The 25,164-nt window shown below is 45.1% G+C and overlaps 1 protein-coding gene across 1 annotated transcript in view; it reads right to left on the bottom strand.

Annotated features, from left to right (window-relative positions):
- CTNNBL1 (catenin beta like 1) overlaps window positions 1-22,162 on the bottom strand; it is a 79,370-nt gene extending 57,208 nt beyond the window's left edge. Inside the window, exons 1-7 of the mRNA XM_032762425.2 lie at window positions 21,975-22,162; window positions 19,603-19,709; window positions 14,600-14,739; window positions 10,119-10,216; window positions 6,929-7,022; window positions 3,983-4,074; window positions 210-282 (exon numbers count right to left, since the gene is read on the bottom strand). Of these exons, the coding sequence (XP_032618316.2) occupies window positions 210-282; window positions 3,983-4,074; window positions 6,929-7,022; window positions 10,119-10,216; window positions 14,600-14,739; window positions 19,603-19,709; window positions 21,975-22,010 (640 nt within the window). The 5' untranslated portion in view covers window positions 22,011-22,162. The remainder of the gene's footprint in view (window positions 1-209; window positions 283-3,982; window positions 4,075-6,928; window positions 7,023-10,118; window positions 10,217-14,599; window positions 14,740-19,602; window positions 19,710-21,974) is intronic.
- Between the last annotated feature and the right edge of the window lie 3,002 nt (window positions 22,163-25,164).

Below are 25,164 nucleotides of genomic sequence, written 5' to 3'. Positions count from 1 at the left end.
GGAAAAAATGAAGGTAACTGTCAGATTTTACAGACATCTAACACTGATACATCAGCAAACAAAATCAATACTGCTTGACAGAGTACAAAAGCTGCAGAGAGAGAGAGAGAGAAAGCAAGGGGAAGTCAGAGGCAGAAGAGTGCTGTCATGATCTGAAACAAGCCTGGATCCTATCCTAACAGAATATCAATACCAGAGCTGCATCTCACCATCATTATTCTGGAGCAGAATGGCCAGCACCTCACTGCAGTACAGCTTATTGGCATCAAAAGGCATCTTTGCCTGTTGGAAAAAACAAGGATGAGAAACCCCTCAGGGGCACTGCTCTGGGTGTTTATTTTGATTTAGAGAACGTGCTAAGCAGATCACGCAACACATGAGCAACGATTAAAACAAAACACAAACAGCAATAATCTTATCTGAATCAGTGCCAAGAAAAAAAATTAATTCTTCTCACTGATTTAAAAACAAACAAACAATCAAATCAACTCTGATCCCTGCCGATATCCTCAGAAGCAAAAGCTTGCGTAAGCAAGTATGCCTGGCAGTGGGCTTGGAAAGTCTACAAACATGGCCTGCCACTGGGCGCATACAGGGAGAAATGTGTTATGACAGATTTTCTATACCCACTTACAGAAATAAAGATTATACATAGGTCTGTACACACGTATCCTCATCCCAGTGTGAACAACCTATACCCACCTCACCAGCAACTGAATTAGGGTCAACTGAATCACAGTAAAGCTACCCAGTGGCAAACACCGACCTCACACACCCGGACGAAGGCCTGAGATGCATCAAGCAGGGCAGCAAGCAAGACTTTGGCACTGCCCCGGCCCAGACTGTAGTGGGGCTTGGGGCTCAATCCCACACCTTGCACGAACACAGCAGTCACTCAGACCTGATGAAAGCGAACAGCCTGGAACTCTTTTCCTTGGAAGAAAGGCAAGACCCTTAGACTGGGATCACGAATCGTGCTCAACCTCCCAGTTTTACCTACCAAGCGGTTTCATTGGAGGGAACAGTTACCGACTGGCCAGTAACAGTTCAGAAGCACTAATGAGGGTCAGTTCACTAAAGGCATTTACAAAACAGGCAGCCTCCTTTAGGGCTTTTACTTTCCATTGCCTGGCCATTAATCTTCCCTTGTACACAGAGAAAAAATACTACCACAAAAAGGGTTAGGTTTAAAATAGTGTTTGTCACCAGCCACACACTGCCTGCCACACACGGCTACCTGCAGCTTCACTAAGGGAGCAGTCACCACGCAAGGTGTTGTCTGCACCAATCATCTCCGTCTGTTGCCACATTAGAGAGAATAAAAGACTACTATCTGGTGCCAATAACGAGCAGTAAGATGCACCAAGGGGCACCAATGTAGCGTTTCCACTAAGCCTTTTCCCCAGAAAGATCCCACAGCGCTCTATAGACTGCAGCTCTTCATACCAATCGTCTGCCAGCTCTGGAGATGGAGCATGGCAGCCACTCTGGGCCATCTGTAAGAGTAACCAACGAAATCGGGGCATTCCCACTCCCTGGTGAGACAGGCCCTAGGAAATAACAGTCTGTCTGACCCACGCTCCTGGGCAATACATACACTACACACTAGCAACCCAGTACAATTTTTATGAGGAAGTAAATATAATTTCTGCCCTTGAGGGCGTTTTGGTGGCCAGAATGCAAGTAATCAAGTTAGAAATCAGTCAGGAAACCAGAGTTCACATATCTTTACTCTTGTGAAAGAGCCAGGTCTCTTCAGAGATCTCTGGCCAGAGCCTTTGTCCAACATCTCCTCCTGAGGATGGGACCTCCAGCAGCAGAGCCCTTACCACATGTTGAGGCACTGGCCTAACACTCTTCTCCTGGAACCAGCACTATCTACTAACTCACCAACGCCACTTCTTGGGAAAAACAAGATTCTGCTTGCAGGTGCTGACTGGACGAAGACTTCCTATGCTTATCCCAGCCCACGACGTGGTTTTGGACCAGCAGGTCTGTTTGCATACAAAGGGATAACGCACTTGGCTCAAAAGAAGCCTGAATCCATTCGGGGAATAAATCAGCAGGATGCTCTGGAGGACTGTGATGCAACTCCACAGATTGAGGGCTCGCTCACTGACACACAAAAAAGGGAACCAAAGCCCACACAAAGCAAGGAAGGTATTTCCCATTCAACACTGAAGCAATGGGAGGGGGCAGGCGTGTGTCTGCGGGGGCAGAAACGTTCAAATCAGCCAAGTATTGCCAAAAGCAAAGGTCACTGAATGAAATTTCATTAGTGTGCACCTTCCCCCCAATGAAAGCTGTAAACAAAAGCAAATACTGCCTGACCACATTGCACTTACGCCCCGCAGAAATTAAAACATGTCAGAATGAAGACAATGCCTGCCTTCAGCACCAGGCTTGCCAGCCTGTCAGCAGTCACGTCTGGCTGCACTAACCAGGGGAATCCAAGTGGTGATTATTTTGCTTTCCTAAGTTTCTAAGTCTTTCAGCTGTCAGAGTAATTACATAGCAGAGAGGAGATCCGCATTTAGTACAAACCTGCCTGGAATACAATTAGCTTTACTTTTTTTTGTTTTGTTTGTTTTTAGCCAAAAGAAATGATGATCTTACCACCTGCAGTCAGAAATTATAGGTTACTTCTGCTAACAACTACGTAAGGGACACAGAGGAACATTTGCAGACTTATGCAACTGGTGGAATATATTCTGTGGTTCAGTTGTCTTTTGACTACTAAGGTGTTCTGGGGTGGAGGGGAGAGAGGAGGAGGTTCTCCACTGCTAGAGGTGCTAATTTTCGACCACCACAAAGGCAAGGACTTGACCACTAGCACATCCTCAGCATATGAATAGGGCTGTTAACTTACTGGCTGCAGCAGCATCCCCACAACCCCCTTTTTAAGGGAGACTCACCTGCTATTTCATACAGGATGTTTTTGTGCATTTGCCATTGTTTTCAATAGACTCTTCAAGGTTAACAACATCTCAGCATTCTCCTTGTGGGCATCCAAGCACTGAACCCTTCTTAAACTTACCCCAGCCCAAGGTGGGTCTTGGCCAAACACTCCTTGGCATGCAAAGGATTAAGTACTTGGCTCTTCCTTTGACATATTTATTTCCCCTTCCTACCCCCTACTGTTTTGGGGGGGAGGGGGTTGCGCAGAAGCAGCCAACAAAGCTGCCTTTTCTTTACTTGTCCACCAGCATTACCAGGAGGAACACGTGTGACTCAGAAGACAAGTGCTTGCTAGTGCATAACGACAGTGGAGAACATTAACATGTGGTACCAATGGTCTGGGCTTATTTATTGGCAACCGTGTAATCAAAACAAAACACAGATCCTTCTGATTAAGAGAACATTCCCCACCACATCCTAACAGTTGCACACAAGGGAGTGCGGAGCCTTAACAAGTGAAAATTACTAACATAGGCCCCGATCCTGCAATTGCGGACACAAGGGTGGACTACACCACCCACGCAGAGCCCTGTTGGTATCAATGGGGCTTCTTGCAGGCAGACGGGTTGACCTACATGGCTCTCATTGCAGGATCAGAGCCATATTTACCAAACAGAACACATGAGAAACAAACAGAAAAGCAAAGTCTCAGAAAACAAATTATTACAGACACTCTACCAGCCTGAGACTCAAATTGGAACACTTCCCCACAGACTCCCTAAGCCCCATGCACAGGTGCTAACATACAAAAGCATGTGCTTCTGATTTTTGGTGCTCCACAAAAAAATTCAAGAGGCACATTTTCCAGGCTGGAAGAGGGAAGGCTTGAAATCTATTGCACTCACAGGTGTTGGGAGTAGAAGGGAAGGAGAAATTGAAGGGACTGTGAAACCTGCATTAAATGGAAGAGTGAATACTAGCCCTGGGCCTTTGGTATTTATGCCGGTCACCACTTCAAGCGCAGCAGTTTCCAGGTCACTGGCTTGTTACTTATTATTGAAGGATGAAAGGGGAATAAACTCACCTTCAGTCTCTTGAGCAACCATTGCATGAGGCCCTGCTGTGCAGCTTCCGTACACATTTCTGGCCGGAACTCTGCCATGTTCTCAACAATCGCTGACAAAAAAGATACAGATCACAGCCTGAGTCCATTTTGTTTCCATGTGTGCTCCAGTCCCCTCCCAAATAGAGGCACCTCTCCCAGCTCCACACTGCTCAGTCAGTTTTAATGTCCTTCCAAGGGCTGCAGTTCTTGTTTCAAAGTTAGAGGTCTTATTTAAGCTACACTAGGTATAGGGCACTGTCTCAATTTTCTCATTTCCACGGTGATCCATCTCCAGACCATGTGTTACCAGCTCCTGCAGGGGGAGTCTGAAGAAGCTGTGAACTACCTTTCTCTCATCCCTACCCAGAGTTCCTGCACCATCCCATGCAGCAACTCCCGCTGGGAAAGGCTGAATTACAAACATTAGTTCCCACAGAGTGATGTGAACAAAACAAAGATTCCTACTTCCAGCCTCACGTTCCTCCAGTTCTCAGGAAGGATGCAGAGCCAGAAAAATGACAGCTTTAAATGAGTACCAAAAGTCCCTGACAGCACAGCTTTGCGTGTTCTGCAGATCAGATTTGAACTGGCCACAGAAGTGTGCATGTAAAAACAATGAAATGGAGCCCACCTAATGGATTACTCTAAAGAAAAAGAATTTTTCAGAGAACAGCCTCTCATTCGCTTTAAGCACTGTGCTTACAGAGAAACAATAATGAACATTTAAAATAAGCAAATACTGTACCTCAGTTGTTAACAAATTGTGGCCCCCAGAGACATGTGTGGATGGTCAGAACGTACTAACACTCCCTGTTTTCATTTGCATGAAGAGACAAACCAAAATATCTATTTATTTTCCTAATATGATTTGTTAAGAGCCATTGCTGTGGTTGCCAAAAGGATACTACATGACTCTAAGAGGGGAAGGTGATGACAGAATAGAAGCATTCTGCAAAAGAGTTACCATATTGCGCAAAAGTTTGAGGGCCCCTAAAGTAATGTTGTTACAGCAGTGGTTCTCAGCCAGGAGACGTGGACCCTGGAGGTACTCAGAGGTCTTCCGTAGGTACATCAACTCATCTACATATTTGCCTAGTTTTGCAACAGGCTACAGAAATAGAGATGTGCATGGATCCGCATCCGATCCGCGAAACGCAAACCTGGTCAGCAGATATCCACAGATATGCAGAGCTGTATACATAGAAAGCACTAGCCAAGTAAGTACAAACTAAAATTTCACACAGATAATGACTTGTTTATACTGCTCTCTCTGTTAGTGGTTTTCAAACTGCAGGTCGCAACCCAGTACTGGGTTGCGGAATGTAAGGCACTGGGTCATGCTGGCACTGGTCAGCATCACCGACCAGGCCATTAGAAGTCCCATTCGCGGTGCTGCCCAGCTAAGGCAGGCTAGTCCCTACCTGTTCCAGGGCGCAGTGCGGCATCAGAAGCGGCCAGCAGCAGGTCCAGCTCCTAGGCTGGGTGACCATGGAGCTCTGTGTGCTGCCCTCGCCCCGAGCTCCAGCTATGGAGCGGGGTGGGGGGCAGTGCCCATGGGTAAGAGCTGCGCGGAGCCACTTGTGTGCTTCTGCCTAGGAGCTGGACCTATGCTGGCCACTTCCGTGGCACAGTATGGTCTGAGGACAGGCAGGAAGCCTGCCTTAGCATCCCTGCTGTGCCGCTGACCGGGAGCTACCCTAGGTAAGCCTGCACCCCAATCCCCTGCCCCAGCCCTAAGCCCCACACAAACCCACAGCACCTTCCTGCACCCCAAACCCCTCATCCTCAGCCCCATCCCAAAGCCTGCACCCTGAGCCCAGAGCCCTGACCCCCTCCCACAGCCCAACTCTCTGCTCCAGTCCAGATCCCTCTCCTATACCCTGAACCCCTCATTCCCAGCCCCATCCTGCAGCCCTCACCCCCACACTCCAACCTTCTGCTCCAGCCCTGAGCCCCTCCCACACCCCAAACTCTTCATCGTCAGTTCCACTGGGTCATAGGCAGCAATTTTCTTCAACTGGGTCACCAGAAAAAAAGTTTGAAAACCACTGCTACATACTATACACTGAAATGTAAGTACACTATTTATTTTCCAATTGATTTATTTTAGAATGATATGGTAAAAATGAGAAAGTCATTTTTCAGTAATAGTGGCTGTTACACTTCTGTATTTTTATGTCTGATTTTGTAAGCAAGTAGATTTTAAGTGAGGCGAAGCTTGGGGGTACGTAAGACAAATCAGCCTCCTGAAAGGGGTACAGTTGTCTGGAAGGGCCGAGAGCCACTGTGTTATAGGGTATATTTCCTGGGCTCTAGATCAGGGGTTCTCAGAACAAGTTTTTTGGTGGCCTAAGGGCCTGAAACCCAAAGCCTGCTGAACACACACACTGGCCCCATGTGTTTGCTGAGGTGCTTCCCGGAGCCCACAGGAGGCTTCGTGATGCAGGCTGCTGATCCCCTAATGGTGGTGCCAGCAAACACCAAGGCAGCCAGGAGAAACAGCTGGGAGCTGCAGGGAGGGGCCACTGCTTTGCCCTCCTTCCCCCATCTCCACCCAGGACCGCAGAAAAATCTGCATTTGAGAAACACTGCTCTAGATGGTAACAAATTAATGGCACATTTATTCCTAAGAAACACAGCTGTGATAAATGAAGATACTCTTTTGGCAGACCACAGAAAAATACATTTAATATTTTAATACATGAAGAGGAAGAAGCCTCTTAAAATAATACAGCTTCCTGTAATGAAGTTATCCGTTGAACAGATTTATGCTTTATTACATGCGAGCTAAATGAAAAAACAGTATTACACGAAATTCACGCAAGGTCTTTTCTGCCCCCTGTGGTAGTTCAGAGACAGACTACATACACCCGCCCCTCTGTTGACTGTATCAGAAAGAGATACTGTACTGTAATATCCCCTTACCAAGCGTGTTATGGACTCCGTCAGCCTCCTCTTTTACACCTTCATCTAGGCGCTCTAAATTCTGGACCAGCAAGGCAACAACCTGGCCATCAACCTAAGGCATTGAGACCACATGGAGAAAAAAAGAGGATTGGGGTGGAGATGGGAGAGAAAGGGGGAGTGGGGGGGGAAAATCAATAAGCACAACAGAAATACGCCAGAAAACATGCCTCTGATCAGGAGACATGAACAATCGTGCTCTGAAATCTCAGAGCTAGCAAAGGATACACAAAGTAAATTCACCACTTCATTTTTCTTAATTAGACAATTTTTGTGTCAGATAAAACAAACATCTGGAGGAAAAATATGAACCTTTTCACAGTCTGTTATTCCCTAAATCACCCTGATTGATTTATAATCTCCCTGAATTTCAAAGTGTGAGACACATCAGCTGCCTGTCAGCTATAAAAGCAGCTCCCCTGGTTTCAACTGCTTGTTGATGGTTTATCTGGATTTTTTCCTTGGCTGTCAGAAAGCAGCTGAAACAATGCCTGTGAAGGCAGCATCACAACATAAGGGGACAGCAGTCACACTGAGGGAAGTCTTAGTTCTAGGTGCAGAAAGACAGGTTTAAAAAAGGATGGGTTTGGCTTCCATTAAGTGTGACATCACGTAGCCACCCTGGCCAGAGCCAACTGTAAATGATTAAAAATGAATGTGACTTTTATGGCAGTTTGGGGAAAGCCTTGGATGGCGTTCACTTGGGCACTGCTTTGCCTAGGATTGAAAGGTGTGATGTAAGCTCACCTTACCTAGCTCATTCTAACGCCTGCTAATGCTCCATCACAACAAGGTGAGTCGCACTTACGCATGGGCTGAGCTAAAGCCCAGGCTCTGTGCACCATACAGGAAGACATCCCCTGCCCCAGAGAGCTTACATACCTCAACACATCGGTACATTTCGGCATGCAACACCCATGTTAAGATCTCCACTCCCCATACATGGAGATGAAATGACATGTTCCAGGTCACAGAGCAAGTCAATAGCAGAAACGGAAATCCAGATTCTGGCGTTTCTGGATCCCAGCATTACTTTAGTCCTGCTACTAGCTAAAATCTAATGTGACAATCCTCAGTTTTAAATAGGAGAGTGGAAAATGCAAGCACAGTGTCTCCCCAATCACGAATCCCATTTGCTAACTGAAGTTTTCTATAAGTTCAGCGAGTGCAGTAACAGCAGGGTTTAGCTTGCTGTAGTAGGTAATGCAACAATCTCTAAGCAGGCCTCCCAGGGTGATGCCCACATCCTTAAAATAAAGGAGCCATCTAGATTCTAGAAGTAGATAGCTCGGGTTTTCTCATGACATGGCTGACCTGTTTCTTTCAAGTGAACAATCAAACCTGGCTATTGCGGACTGGTGACAAGAAACACACAGAAATAGCTTTTGTTCAATGTACTGCTTTCAGTGCATTGTATAGAAAGGATCCTCCCTATCAGCTCCCCTCTTCCATTTCATTCATCCAGCAACCCTTCTATGAAGGGATAGTAATTAAAAACAGCCCAGAGGCCAGCCAGAGGAACTCAGCTCAGGGCTACTGTAATTAACTTGTGGAAGGCAACATTACAGCAACTAGGCAAGAGGGATTGTAGGAGAAAATACAGCTGTCTTCTCACTCTGCTCCTCTAAAAAACCATAATCCCTAGCCGAGACCAAGCCAGAGTCTAGGTGTTTCACAAACACAGCAATTCACTTGGAGAAATGCCTGAAAGGAGAATGGACTCCATCTCTTGCATACTGTTACAAATAGTTCTAATGGCATCCCTTCCCTGCAATGTACTCCTGCTCACACTGAGAGCTTTCACCTTCTACTACAATGCTGTGAAAAAGAATATCCTGCCCAAACACCAGGAAAAGAGGGCATCCCACCAACATAGCAGATGAGAGGCACTCGGTACTGTTAACTAGACAGAGAGTTTCTTCACGAGGGAAAGTAAGACGTCAGTAGTAGTGCCTTTTCAACTGGTACATGACCACAACACGCAGTTGTTTTCTCTGTGGAATAAAGGGATAATTAAACTCTCTTCCACTCTTAGAATAAGTATGTGGCAGGATGAGTTTGTTGGATTATACATGAAGAATTTTGAGCATTTTCCTTGGTAGGATCATGCTGTTGTTAGTTGGCTTGAAGCAGGCAATATTGGGTGAACATCTATGGGCTGCATTATGCAGGAGGTCAGACTAGATGATCAAAATGGCCCTTCTGCGCTTTAAAAAAAAGTAATAAAAATCTCTGAACCAACTATGTCAGATTTCAATTTTCCCAGTATGAGTAGATCGGAGAACTGCCTTGCTTTGCAAGGGAAGCACAAGAGCGGGTATCAAGATCCTATTTAATTCAACATGACACTGTGCTGCTGTCACAGAACTGCCATCATTCTCCTGCTATAACAATACAGGAAGCACAGTAAGATATATCACAGAAAAACATGTCATCCCCACACAAAGCTAATTAAAAACAAGCTCTTCCTTTCAAAAATCAGGTGGTCTGGTGATGCAGAGGAGGAACTTGCCCCAAGAATTCGTTCATACCAGAAAAGAAACCCGTCATGGCTGTACTCACAGTATCTCAACGCCTTTCAAAAGAAAATGGATTATTCAAACAGACTAGGAGCAACACAGTTCTGCCCCGCACTGAGAACCACAGGCTAAGTTCCCTCTAAGCTGCACGGCTACATAGCAGGCTATCAAAGGCCGTGCAGGCGGGGAAGGGCTGCTTCCCCTGGCCCCAGCCCCCGAGCTGCCTCGGCCAGGGAAAGGCACCTGTCCCTCGGCCCAGGAGCTACCACAGCCAGAAAGGGCTGAGAGGAGTTCTCTCTCCCCACTGCAGCCCGAGGGAAGCCTGCACCCCACGCCCCTCATCCTGAGACTCACCCTAGAGCCCAAAAACCCAGACAGAGCCCTCATCCACCCCGCAGCCCAACCCTCTCCCCAGCACTGAGCTGCCTCCCACACTCCGAACCCCTCAGCTCCACCCCCACCATACATTACCTCCATATTGGTGCACATAACAAAATTCATTCCGCACATGGGTGTAAAATATTAGAGGGAACATTGATGCCACAGGTATAAAAAATCTAAAAACACATCCTTCCCCTCTGTAAGGTGGCCACTGATCAACCTAATCTGGAGCTACTGAAATTGCTACTTACTAGAGCATCAATGAGGACTTCAGCTCCGTCTTCACTCTCATGGAGCGTGTCTATGTCCGTCAGTTCTTGAAGCAGATCCACCACAGCTATGGACACATGTGGGAGATGTTAAGGATAACCAAAGTCATAATCAAGACCTCATTTATCTTCATACTTGGCACGTGAGCGTGATTGCTCACCGACTGCCGAGACTGGAATAGCAAGGAGCGTGTGACGAGCAGAGCACAGCAAAGCAACAGAAGAAGACCAAGCATAAGTGCAGGCACTGCTTTAGCAGTCCTTGTTTTCATAAGCACTAAAACTAACTGATTTTAGTAATTGGGAGTAATCCTGCAACATGATCATCTATTTGTTGTATTTGGCAATTTCACTGTTCCCCAACTGCCATTTGCTTTTTGTCAGTTTTAAACCAATTAAGTACTCCAGAGCTGGTTCAACTGGTTACCAGCCATTTTACATTGTAGCAATTGTTAAAACTCTAGTTAGGAGCACAGAAAAATGTAGCAACTTGATTTGTGTGCATTATCCTCCCATGATACCATCGCTAACTTGGCATAGCATGCACCCCATGAACAAGGCCGTAATATGACGATGGAATGATAACCGTTTTCTGCCTGGCCCAATTAGGACAGCATGCATCTATAACCATGCACCCCACAGGAAAATTGCAAAAATCCTGCCAGCCAATTTTAATTCATTAACACTGGGCTGTAACACACATGGTTCTTTTGATAGCTACACAGCTCTTCAGTACAGCCAGACGTATTGCCTCTCATTAGACCAACTTCCTATTCTCTCAGACACACTCATCAATCCTGCCCAATTCCCACTGGGACAGAACAAGAAATCCAGTTGTCATGATGTCCTACATAACAAGAATCTGAAGGATCTTTTTAAAATCCACAGGCTAATAAACTAGGCATTCATTTATGTAAGAATGGAAATGTATTTTTATATACTTCATTATTTAATAAGGTTACAGTCCTGACTTAAACAGACCCAGGAAATTCTGTAATATGACTGCCATTTCATTCCCATGTCAAACTGCTACATCCAGGCACTGCAGAATCCTCAGATCAGTAAGTGATAGTACCTACTTCACATGCAGCAGCACCCATGTAAGGGGGTGAGTTTGGCATGAGGAGATATACCTGCACCAGCTTTAATCTAGCTAGCACGGGCAACAACAGTACTGCAGATGGGGTGGGATGGACCTTGCTGAAGCCCATCCTGCCACGTCTACACAGCTACTGTTACCCATGCTAGCGAGACTGAGGCTAGCACAGGTATCATCTACCTGTGCTACAATCACACCTTCACTTGTAGAGTAGACCTACCCTTACTGAGGCGAGACTAGTTTTGCTGATACAAAAACACAGGTTACGCTTGTAAAACATCCAAGTCAGGCCTCTGCTCACCTAAACATATAAATACAGTTTTGAAGTGTTTAAGTGACTTAGGAGCCCAAGCCCCATTAAAAGCCAGTGACAGGTTCCTAGGTCACTTTTGAAACGGTCACCTATACATTTCCCACTAAAGACAACACCAAATTGCTAGTGCTAAAGAAACTGTAAAATCCTCTAGCCACGTTAGAAATGCACCATGGCACGTGCAGGATGTTTTCCCCCAGGCTACCTGTTTGATTGTGCTGCAGTCTCTCTAGTGGTCAGGATAGTGGAGCTTCTATGGCACTTCCATCCATGGAATCTCTACTGAGCCTGCCAACAAGGATGCCAGTTGTGCAGGTGAGTTCAGGACAAAGGAAAAGGCTTCTCTGGCTCTCCTGACTTTTGCTAATTTAAGTCACAGCCTAGTCATTATCTTTTACTCACATCTTTTGCACTAACTCAGTTGAACAGCTACCTAAACAGATCACCTGGGATTCATCCCCTCCCTGCATTAGCCCCTCCAAGGCACTAATCCAAATGAAGTGTGAAGAACCTGTCCTTTGGTGTAAACCTTATCCTGTTTAGTTTTAGTAAAGCCACCAGGAGACCTGAATGAAGAACCCTATTTCCTGCACGTCTAGGAGCTTCATTTCAATAGTTTTTGCATTTTTGGCTTGAGCAATAACCTAGCATACAGAGAGGTGCTACTGCAGCCTACAGTCTGCTTCCAACACATCTGAAGAGATTTCTACAAGCCTGTAACAAGAAATACGTCTTCTCCCAGGTTTACAGCTCGCAGGCCAAATTTCTGCCCCCAAACTAACTGACAAACAAGTTTTGACTCCTTTACCAAAAAAAAAAAAAAAAAAGGGGGCGGGGGGGAAGAGAAGCTAGCAGTGTAAATACTGACAAGCCCTTAACAAGTGATCCCAAGACACACCTTTTTATGGCTGAAAGGACAAAACAAGCTGTGTTCCCATATGCTCCAGTTCTTAAGGTCACCATGAACCAGCCCTCTGATCCCAGTCAAAATCCCCACAGTTTATGTTTTCCCTTAGAATGACAAATTCAAGATAACCTTTCAGTGCAGTGCACATTGTTCACAAAAAGCCTGAGGTCTCTGGTGAAAGTATAAAATATTAAACCATCATGTCCATGAAACTGGTTATGCATGGTAGGCATTTCCTGCTGTACAACAGTAAATTGTTAACAACCTTATACTTGAGAATAATTTCTATTACAGATCACAGATAAGACAGCAGCAGTGTTGGCTTTGCAGAGATCAGCATTCTAGCAGACCAAGGTTATGTTAGATGCAAGTTAAAATAGTCAACCCTGTAAATAGCGCTCTCTGATGAAAACTGCAATGTCATGAGATTTTAAAAATATGTTTTTATAATATCACTATATCCATTTGCAAAGATTGTATCATTTTTTTAAAAAAATATAGTGCCTTAAATGCAAGAAAAAAATTGCTAAAAAGAGAAAAATGACATCCTTAAATCACAAAATAATAAATATTTAGCATTTTTACAGCACTTTTAACCTGGGAATCTCAAAGGGCCTAAGAAAAATGTCAGGCATTATCATCTGCTTTTTCACAAATGGAAAAAAGGACGCGGAGAGATTGGAAGTGACTTGCCCAGCGAGCCACTGGAAGAAACCCCTGGTCTCATCTCCCAATCCAGTGCCCTACCCTTGGATCAGGCCGCCTCATTAGTTCACTAATGCTGGTTCAAACACAGTACATGCAGCCTCCCTCCGGAATGGAAGAGGGGGAAGCCATTACATGATTTTAAGTTAGGTTAAACTAGTCTTTGCCTCTCATGCACATCACTGGTAAGCCAAGTTTCTTGTGTCAGTCTGCTTCTAAGCTGAAGGTCAGATGTCCTGGCAACAAAAGGAATTAGTGCAGTTATGGTGCTTCTGTTCAGGACAGACAAACCACTGGTACACAGCAGACACAGGCCAAAACTGAGGTTCCCTGGTAGAACCTTTGGGGAACAAGGACTGGAATAAATAGCATGAATGGATGCAAGCTAGCATTCAGGTGCCATATCCTCAGCAGCATTCGTAAAGGAAAGTGCATTGCATGCTTGTCTGTGATTAGCCCTCCATTTTATATGAGTGCCCAAACAAAACCTTTAAAAATGAAATTAAGGCTAATTCCTCAAATGAGATGACATGTACATTAACAGCTCGGCAGGGGAAAATAAGGACACTGAAAGGTTCAGGAGAGAGAGCAGCTGAGTAAAGAAAGGTTTCAGGTGAACAAAAGATGATGAAAATTTAAAGCGGTGGGAGGGAAGAGAAAAAATATCTAGCAGTTGTGACAAAGTTCCTCCTTTACCTTGGTGGGTCCTGCACTTATTGGCAGATTTGCTCACCTCAGCAATCTTCCTCTCTGGTGGAACCCAGAGTCTGGGTCAACTCCTCCTGCGTCTGATCAGGAGTTGCAAGGTTTGGGGGGAACCCAGGCCCGCCCTCTACTCCGGGTTCCAGCCCAGGGCCCTGTGGATTGCAGCTGTCTATAGTGCCTCCTGTAACAGCTGCATGACAGCTACAACTCCCTGGGCTACTTCCCCATAGCCTCTTCCAAACACCTTCTTTTCCTCACCACAGGACCTTCCTCCTTGGTGTTCTGTAATTCTCATCTTCCAGTAGCTCAGCCTCATCCTCCTTGCTGCCTCTTGGCTTCCCAGCTCCTCATACGCACTTCCCTCCTTTTTTTTTTTTATGGCTCCTTCCCCACCTGACTGGAGTGAGCTCCCTTTTTAAACCAGTGCCCTGACTAGCTGGGGTCTGCGTTGATGGCTTGTAGGTGTTCTAATCAATGTGCTATCCCATGCCTTTCTAGAAAGATCTTAATTGGCCCCAGGTGCCTTGATTAACCTGGAGCAACTGCCATTTTGTTACCATGGTACTAGGGATTTGTTTAGCCTGGGGCTAACATACCTGTTCCTCAGTACTTTACTGTAGCCATCTGGCCTTGCCCCATCACACAGTTTGTGTGAAAATGGAGCACAAGAGATTGCGGAGGTGCCTGCAGAAAGCCTTACCCCTGGGAGACGCGTTCTAACACTGGAAGGATATCTGTATTATCATGTCCAAGCAGCCCTAGGAGAGACTGTACAGCGTTCAGCTCCACCAGCAGGTGGTAAAGATCAGGCATGGTCGCAATCACATGCATTTCCTGAATGATGTCATTTAAATCCAGCTCAGACTCCATGAACCTGTGGATAGAAGCAGGGCAAAATTGGTCAGTGGGAATACACGTGCATCAGCTATTCTCACAGTAGAACACAGACCTTCCCAACACTGAGAACAAAGCAGCCACACAACCCATCAACCAAGACTCATTCATCCAGGCATCACAGTGCCACAGTATTTCCAATTCTGCGCCCCCAGAGTTTCCTACAGGTGAAAGTAACTGAAAGGACTTACCGGTATGCTGGAGTCCTGAGTGGTGGTGTGACCTCAACCAGAAGAGGTGTGGTCTTTAAAGACTGCAGAGGCAGCTGGGAGCTCCGGGGCTGTGGGGCAAAATAAAGGGCCCGGGGCTCGCCGAAGAGGCAGGAGCACCGGGCCTTTTAAATCCCAGCCCGAGCCCGGCTGCTGGGCTCCAGTGGGGATTTAAGGGCCCAGAGGCTCCAGTCGCAGTGGGGAGCCCCAGGCCCTTTAAATCACTGCTGGGGAAGCCGGTCCAGTCCAGCACTGCGTACAAGCTGTTGCCGGTACACGTATCAGACCATACCAGCTTACTTTCACCTCTGGGGAGCTCCCAGGTGGAGTTCTTAACTACAGCACAACATTCCTGTGAAATCTAAGTTGTGCAAAGGAGATGTGCCCCTGGGGCAGGGAGTTAGCATTGTTTACAAACAGAGGCAAGGTGATTAAGATAAGAAAGAGCTGGTGATTAAATGAAGGGTATGGAAGCTTAGCTTGTAAAAGAGGAATCCCTCAGTGGAGGGAGGAGAAGGAGGAGGGGTTGTTTTAGAGAGAAGAGGGGATTCAGAAAAAATACAGGTTTCAGAGGGGTATCTGTGTTATTCTGCATCAGCAAAAACAATGAGGAGTCCTTGTGGCACCTTAGAGACTAACACATTTATTTGGGCATAAGATTTCGTGGGCTAAACACTATTTCATCAGATGCATGGAGTGGAACATACAGTAGGCAGGTATACATGAAAAGATGGGAGTTGCCTTATCAAGTGGGGGGTCAGTGCTAACGAGACAATTCAATTAAAGTGGAAGTGGGCTATTCTCAGCAATAGAATACAGCAAAGCATTGAGCCTAGGTTACATTCAGAAAAGGGGGTCTAATATTTATTAAATCCTCTCTCTTTTTTTTTCACATAGGAATCAGATACAGTGCTCTTATCAGCTAATTTCTAAGTTATAATCTGCAAAAACAAACAAACAAACAAACAAACCTAGCGTTTTCAGGTGCCTAAGTAGCCCTTGGAATCACAGTTAAAGTTGCCCCCTGGCCACCAAAATCTGAAATAGCGCCCCTGCTATTCTGCTCACATCATCACCAAGTCAGTCACTGGATTCAGAACTCACTGCAAAAAATTTGTCCCTCATTTTGTCATATCACTGCACATGGGCCCCGAAAGCATTTTATGATATGGCATTCCTGCCCTCTCTAATTTATGTATATCAGTTTAAAAGAGTAAGTGTGCAGGCTAGTTCCTGCATAGAGAATTCTTCTGCTGACTCATCTTAATGTTAACGTGCGTGGGTTATATTAGCTCCAGTAAGGGTATGTAGCAGGGTGGATCCCTGCTCCGGCCCTGAAGGGGTTAAAAACAGCCCAGGGAAGGGGCCAGGGCTGGAGAAAGCAGCCTTTTAGGTTGGGCTGATTGGGGAAGTGGCTGCAGCTGGGGCCACGCCCCAAACTGAGCCACAGGCCCTTATAAAAGGGCAGAGAAGCCAGGAGCCCAAGAGTCTCTCTCTGTGTTCAGAGGGAGAAGGGCCTGGCTGCTGCAAGGGACCAGATCAGACACCCAGGGTAAAGCAGGGCTGGGGAAGGCAGCGGAGCTGGGGAGCCCCTGCCTGGAAAGCCCCAGGCTGCAGCCTAGGAGTAGGCTGAGAGGTACTAGGGTTGCAGGGTGCAACCCAGGGGTAGGCCAAGGCAGCAGGTCCAACCCCTTTGCCGATGATGAGAGGATAATACTGCAGTCTGCCCCAGGGCGTGGGGCTAGCTAATGACTGGGCAGTTGCCAAGACCCTGAGGCAAAGTGGGGATAGAGTGGGGGGGTTCCCAGGAGGGGGAAACCCTTAAGAGAAAGGGGTTACTGCCAGGGGGAAGAACCCCACAGAGAAGGAGGCACCAGGGTCCAGGGAGGGACACGGCGCCAGTAGCGGAAGCCAGAAGGCGGATCACCGGCCTGCAGAGGGCGCTCCGAGCTGTGTATGTGAGCTGATTCCCTGAAGCAACCAGCAGGAGGCGCCGCGGGGGTGAGTTCGCCCCGTTACAGGGTACAAGAGGACTTGGGTGTCTGTCTGAGACAGGGAGAATAGGGGCAGGGACAGAGACCTAGCTCCAGCCAGCTTAGGAGAAAACAGGCAGAAAGTTTACTTTAAGTTAAATAAAGGCAATCCCCAGAAAATGAGTACGCTTGAATCAGACCCAGCATCCCTGTACTGGTGTGAGGAAAGGGGTGGGGATGTCACTTGCTTACACTGAACTTCTCTCCTCTTGCTTCAAATTCAGAAAGAAGGGTTTTGTAAACGGGCCGAGTCTTTTCTTCTCACTTTAAGCAAGCTCTGACCTTCAGAAGGGATTGTCTTGGGGGTATTAGACTCCCAGATGTGTGACTCATCAGCCAGGAGAAAGGGTCAAGCTAGAGGGCAACAACATAGTACCAACACTGCCTGTTAAAACTAGAACTCAGACTTGCAAAAGGGACATGGATTCAGCCTGACGTATGACAGAATATTTCTTTTGCTTCACACTATCAGAACTCCCTTCCCGCTTCATGTGGCAGAGCGCATATCAGCAGGGCTTGCAAAGTTCAGGACTGCGAGAAAAGCAGCAAAAACTAATGAGTAGCGACTGCAGCCACAGACACACAAAGATTTCAATCCAAGAGCCTTGGACTAACTGGGAGGGAGCTCCCTGTGTTCAAACAACTGCAGTTCTGAGAACAAATACTTCATAGGAAGAGTCAGATTATCAACAGATTTGAACCATTCATTTTGCTCAGTGTAATCTTTTGAAAGTTCCCATATTGTGAAGCAGGATTCCCTTCACATACACACTTGGTAGTACAGTTACACGATTTGGCTGTGCGGAGCGTATCAAAAATTATGAAAAAAATGGATCCATTTAGGATACACCCTTAAATTCGTGGTCATCCTTTCACCTTCTGAAATGCCTGGCACCTGCATTTATTAGGTAAACAGAGCACTCTTTAGACTTTGGGGCTGGCAAGGTTAGAAATCAAGGAAAGGAAGGAGCATCAAAGTGTGGAGAAACTGAGGGGAAAGTATTAACAATGAGGAGAGATCGGTGAAAAAAAGGGGACAACAAGGAAAGGCCAAATTCAAAAAGAAAAGAAAGACGTGCTTTGAAGAAAAAGTTTTAGAGGGACAGTAGAAATGGGTGAAGAATTATAGGATGGGAGCTGAACATACTGAGAGGCACAAGACATCAGTATAGACAGGAAAGTGAAGAAGTGGGAGAGAGCAACAAATGAAACAGTACGTGTTACAGGAAGTCTCCCTGAGAGCATTCTGTAAAACTCTGATAATGGCGGTCTGGACATTCTAGCCCAAGTCCATCTGACTTTCCAGGCAACAGACAACAAGACCATCTGCTCCTAGGGGACCAGCTGGGCACTCAGCACTTTTCAAAACTAGGTCTTTATTGGGGTGTTTAAAAAAGACCTTGCAAGCCTTACTTTAAGTCCCATTTTTTAAATCTTTGCCCAAAAATAGAATACAAACTAGAATTTTAAAACGGTGGATTTTAAATAATCTAAGATATTATTAGTAACACAGCAAGGAATTTAACATATTTTTAAATAAAATTCAGCCTGTCCTCCTCTTATTCACAGCATAGCCACTACCAGCATGAGTCTCAGCAATTCCAATTTTTAAATTAAAAATGTTGATTTCTGTGATGCTGCACTCTATATGATTTTATGAAAATATGCTTATGAGTGTAAATATAATGTAACTGGATTATGCTTCATGGAAAAGGTCTCTTGTAAGTTATCATTACAAAGCTTATAATCCACTGAGTGTGATCATCCTATTTGTATGAATGTTTCATTCTTGTATCTGAAACTAGAAATATGAAATATAACTCTGAGGGCCTATCGTAATTATGCAAAGCATGGGCCATTAATGGTGGTTTGGAATCTTGATGGCTCCCATCAACCAGGACAATTGTTTTCTTACTGTATTAGGCACAGACTTGCATGTTCTATTTTATTTTGCTTGGTAATTCACGTTATTCTGTCTGCTATTACTTGGAATTACTTAAATCCTGCTTTCTGTATTTAATAATATCACTTTTTACTTATTAATTAACCCAGACTATGTATTAATACCTGAGGGGCAGGGGCAAACAGCCGTGCATGGCTCTCTATCAGTGTTATAGAGGGCGAACAATTTATGAGTTTACTCCGTATAAGCTTTATACAGGGAAAACGAATTTATTTGGGGTTTGGATCCCACTGGGAGCTGGGCATCTGAGAGTTAAAGACAGGAACACTTCTTAAGCTGGTTTCAGTTAAGCCTACAGCTGTTAGGGGACGTGGTTCAGACCTGGGTCTGGGTTTGCAGCAGGCTAGCGGGTTTGGCTCAAACCAGGCAGGGCACTGAAGCTCCAAGCTGCCAGGGCAGGAAAACAGGGGCAGGAGTAGTCTTGGTACATCAGTTGGCAGCTCCCAAGGGGGTTTCTGTGATCCAGCCCGTCACAATTTCAAACACAATTTACAGGTCATACCTGGCAATAACTGTCTTTAATCACATGATCTTTCACACAACTGAACCTGCATCTCTGATGAAGAGATTAACTTTGGGCTCAAGCAAGGAGGGAAGGCTCACAGTGGGTGAGACAGAGGGACTGCACATGACCTTACTTTTCTGGATTATCTGGGAACTTGATCCGCAGCTCTTGGTTTTTGTAAGACCTCTTCTCAAAAGTGAGAATCATCTTCTTCACCGAACTTTCATCCAGAGGCTCATCCTAGCCAAACAAAACAAATATTGCTTAGCTTTCAGAAATGGACGCAACACCAGCCTGGCAATAAGTAAGAGTAACCAACAAACTGAGCGAGTCCTGGATACAGCTGTGATATAACAGTAACCAGGAGCAAATGGCAATCAGAAGAGAACTCACCAAAAGTCTCACTGCAGAAGGCCGACATAACCCTAGTGTGAGCCACATTTTCAGATTAAGCAAGTCCAGTTAGCAAAATGTCTCCATGAGACCCACAGAGAATGTCTGCATAAACAAGTGCATCTACTCAGTAAATAAAAAAGCTATTTAATGGAACTGACATGAACTAAGCTACCAGTCAGGGGACTTAGATTCTTAAGGGATTTTTAAATTCTAGCACCTTGGGATATGGGAAAAACAGAATGCTTGGATGATATTCTTGTTGCTGGAGACTGGGAACTTGCACACTACATGATTCCCAGGATTCTAGCCAATCAACAGAGCTGTTGCTTGATCCATTCATCCTCCAGGTCAAACACTAAGGAAATCCCACATTATCTGTCTCACCATCAACCACAGCAGCAGTAGCAATAGCTCAACATCAGAAAGTGGAGGGAGATTTCAGAGATGATTAGAAATGCTGCATACAAAGGACAATGATATTTTACAAACCCACATGATTCCACTGTGGCAAATGTCACTTGTTTTTCATCAAACATAACACAGTTACTTCCTGCTGTCTATCTCCTGGATTTATAACAACCCGTTTGTTAGACTTATACAATGATCTTTTCCCTGCCCCTTAACAGAAGGGCCAGTCCCAGACTGCGTCTCTGTCTCCAAGACTTGAAATCATTTACCCTTGATAGCTGTGTGACAGAGACGGCAATATCCTGCAAAATCCTTGAAAGACCTTTATTAAGTTTATGTATCACTGCGGGCTGGGATTGTATGTAACCTCTCTAGTGGGGAGACATAAGAACTGGGAGTATGGACTTTTGGGACAATAGGGGTTAAGTGGATTTCCAGAGGAATACCAAGTTAATGCAAATTACCCAACACAGTTATGCCTTTTGAAGCTACCGAGTATTTATTACAAAAGTCCAAGATCAAAGGCCCAAGCTGTATAAAGAAAGGACTGAACTGCTCAGCCTTTGTTCTGGTTCTAAGGCAGGTGAACTTGTAGCCATGGGGAAAAGCCAGCTGTGGGTCTGGAAGGACTAAAACCTACTGAAGCCCTAGGATGGAGTTGGTGTAATCTCTGGTAAGATTTTTAGCATGTCTGTACGAACTTACATTGGTTTTTATCTGTTTCTCAGTAACGTTTTTACCTTAAGATTAAACATGCAGTGTGACAGCTTATACCTGTGAGCAATACACTGGTCATTGCCTTCAGAGAGAAAGCACAGTGCAGGAGCCAGTTGCCAAGGATATCACAGTGCAATACTGGGAACTGTGCAGCATTAAAACTTCAGATCAAAAGGGAATGAGGCCCAGGTGAGGTGACAGCTAGGAGCCAGAAGACTTTAAGTGAGTGCCCTTGGTGAAAGCAGGTGCAGTTGCCCTGAAACTGTGCCAAGCTGCTACCCTAATCCTGTGGCCCAAGTCCTTCCCCCTACAGAAGGTGGTTTGCTTCTCTGCTGCTGCTGCTGCAGAGCTAGCAAGAGAAGAAGGGTGGGTGAAGCTATGAGGCTGAGAGTACCTATGAAACTAATGGATTTAGAAAATGAATAAGAACCCAGAAGCTACTTCTGGTCACAAATTTTAGAAATAGACTCAAGTAGTTTACACCTAAAACAGAGACTTTATATTTTGAAAGTTTTTTCCAAGTCTTCTTAGGATCTTTTGTTCATTATTTCAGAAGCCCCTTTTTAAAATGAGTGTATTCCCAGAAGGGTTAGAAATGGAAACAATAGCCCTGTGATGTTCCGAGCCCCAGGAATTAAAAATGACCAGTTAGTTTCAGCATCCAAGCAGACAGAAATGTAAATCTTAGGTAAATGATTGTGTCATTCATTTTCATATTTTCCATTGTTAAAGTGATTAAGAAAACAGTCTCCTTTTTTCCTCCAAATATTTGTACTGCAGAGTAGGCTGATAGGTAGGTACAATTAGGACTATCAATAGAATTTATGGTATTGAAAGTGTCTTCCTTAAAGGGGGGACAGTTTTGGGCCCAGACAACCTTAAAGCACCTATATTTTTCTCATTAAACTTATGGAAAAGGCTCTGATTTGAATAGAGGCGACTACATCTCAGGCAGCCCATCCCCACAGAACACTGGAGATTTACCTCCTCGTCTTCCTCTTCTCCCTCCTTGTCAACCATCTGAAGAAGTTTTTTTTTCTCATCATCAGTTTCTTCCAGTGCAGCAGCTTCCTCTTCCCGGTGGCGACTGCGCTCCCGTGCACTGGCTTGTTTCCGCCGTGCTTTGATATCCTCATCTTCATCATCACGGGGCCTTTTTGTCCCTCTGTTGGGCTGAGGTAAGAGAAAGAAGAGGAAATGAAGCAAGTGAGCCAAGAACTTTTGCCTCCCTTTATCTCAGAGCCCCAGAGACAAAGCTTATTTATTTTAAGCACAGCTAATTAGATTTGCTTACAATACGTTTACCAACTTTGAAAATTGAAATAGAGATTACTTTAGTGATGTTTAATATCATATAAATAGATGACTAGTACCACCAAGAGCTGTGTCAACCTTCTTCCCTACATTGGCTCATAAACATCCATCAGGACATCACATCCTTATCATGCAAAACCCCTGGAACTTCAAATCCAAGCAGGATTTACTGACCAAGCTGACTAGGGAATGGTTCTGTGAAATGGATAAATTTTCACTTGGGAACCAAGGACTTGTATCACTTGTGAGCCAACTCTCAGATGACCCCAGGGTCTAGAGGTGAATTCACTGAATTTCCAATACTGCACCCTCGTCTTCTGACTCACCTTGGTGAAGACCGAATTCTGAATTATTAGCAGAATCAGGCTCATCATTTTTGCACACCCAGGGCAGTATTAGGCCTGTATACTGCAGTTCAGCAGAGGCAGGACATGGGAACTACATGCGCACAGTATGATTGCAACTGCCTGTTATTTTCACCTGCCGTTCCCATTCACTAGGCAAAATTAAAGTGGACCCACAGAGGAAAAAAAGGGCATAGTACTTTTTCTTCTTCAGGGTGGACAGAAAAAGCCTGAAAAGTTCTTGGGTTGGGATTTTAAGGAAAAAAAATTTACTTCTCCCCCCTTAAGAGATAGGAATGTTAAGTCCTGTCTCCTCTGCCTTTCGCTGGAAGGAAAGGGAGATGGAATGAGAGCTCTCAGCCCTATATTGAAGGGCAGCAGCTGATTCTTTCACAAAAATCTTTTCTGCCAACTGTTTAACAGGTGTCTATGTAAACTAGGTATTAATTTAAAGAAAAATAACTAAAAATTCCTCTCCTTTGCCAGCTGCTCAGGTTTTGGTTCCTTGATATTTGTGATACGATAACCCTACTAGTCTATCTTTCTCCTATAGTTTTCCACCTAACTTTCTATTGTACAAAGCAGATCTTTTCTCTGAAAAATCCTCTTTGGCCTTCTTAAGAGATCAAAAACACAACTCTCTCCTTTGCTGTTCCTTTATCTACAATCTCAAAATCACAGCTCACTTCCACAAAGGTAGCAGCTACTGTTTCAATGCAATCAGGACTATTCCTGACTTTGAGAATGGAGAATTGTAAATAAATAAATGAAAAAAAAAAATCTTTGGAGAAGAAAAAGTGGAAGTGTCACTCTCTTGCCAGGTCCCATAAGAGCACAGGCTTCCAAGTGGGAATTTGCAGCTCCACAGCATGTTGGGAACCGTAGCCCCCAGGAGGCACTAATTCTTTCAGGCTCATAAGGCAAGACCCTGCTGTGATTTTGATTAAAATGCGTATACTGCTGCAGACCAGCTACGGCACTGTCTCAGTGCAAAATCCAAAGAGCATTTCATTTATTTTCAGAGATTCCGTAGAGTTTAAGGACCATCACATCATCTACTCTGATCTCTTGTATACATCACAGGCCGTTCCATTTCATCCAGACACCCATGACTTTAGTTAACCTAAGCATTTCAGTCCACAGGAGACCAAACTATTGTGTCCACTGGCAGAGAACACGAGAGTCCAAGGTGCCACCAATGGCCAAGGCCCAATGACAGGGAATTGTTTAGCTGAGATACCGACAGGATCCTAGCAGGCAAACCACACTCACTGCTGCAGGTGAAGGCAAAAAAAACCCTAAAACAAACCAACATCCCAGCCAATGTGATTTAGTTGGAAGGGAGGGGGATGTTCCCCATCCCAAATCTGGCAACCAGTTTGACTCTGAACATATACAGAAGTCACACTAGCCTGGTATCAAAGAAAGAGGCCACCCCATCCAGTTTCCCATCTCCAACTGTGGCTAATCTTTGATGCCTCAGAGGAAGACAAAACCCCAGAATGCATCTGGCCAACTGTGCATCTGGGGAGGGAATAGGTGAGGGGATCCCTCCTGATCCCTGCAGGTGAGTGGGATGAAATGAAGCATGAGATTTGAGTATAGTCACTGTCCTAACGTAGTGCTGAAAATGTTAGGAGCACATTAAGGGACAATGCAGCAATCCTGTTCTTCCCAAGGCCCGGAAGGACAGGAATAAACAGGGGAATTCGTAGGATCCAAGGCCAGAAGGGACCTCCATGACCATCAAGCCCAGAAACACACACAGGCCACAGAATTTTTCCCAAGAGCTGGATTAAAACATACCTTCTAGAAAGGTAACGAATTTCACCCTAAAGACTCCAAGCAATGGCGAGTCCACCACCTCTCCGATAAGCTGCTCCAATATTTAGTTTCCCTCACTACTACTTTTTTTAATTAAATCAAAGACAGGTAACTGAAAACTTGGCTGTCCACATTATGCAAAAGAGACTGGAAGTTGTGACCATGTGCAAAGTGCAAATGGAACAACAGGCGCAACACAGTTTTTTAATGGACATAAAAGCAGCATAGTTAGGGGCACTTGCTGCTGAAGATGCCATCTTTAGGAGGAGACTTACAATTAAGTTCCTGTGTGCATATCATCATGAGAAATGGCTTGGCACTATGAGTCCTAAGCCCTGGTCTCTTGCCAGATTCATTCAAACTTGGTTAACTATATTCTGTCTGCCTACACTTTCCCTTGTGTTTCAACTGGATATAGCATGGTTCTTTGCTTCTTATCCCAAGACAGTAGCATCTGTCTTGTGCAGTTCTACTGCACACTCTTAAGCACCCGTTGAGGTCCATTGCAGAAATGGCAGTATTTCAGTGCCTGGTGCAGTAATGTATGTATACATTGTGAAACACTTCAGGATCCTTTGCACTGAAAAATGCTATTTATTGCTAAAAAGTGTGCTCCTTACATGCCTTCTGGGCACATTAACAACTTAGAATACCCCACAGGTCAACTTTGAAACGATGTATTGTTTGCAGCA

The sequence above is a fragment of the Chelonoidis abingdonii genome, chromosome 14 (assembly GCF_003597395.2).
Source record: "Chelonoidis abingdonii isolate Lonesome George chromosome 14, CheloAbing_2.0, whole genome shotgun sequence".
Taxonomy (NCBI): domain Eukaryota; kingdom Metazoa; phylum Chordata; order Testudines; family Testudinidae; genus Chelonoidis; species Chelonoidis abingdonii.
Note: the sequence above shows the minus strand (reverse complement) of the source record. Positions and strands in the feature narration are given on the sequence as shown.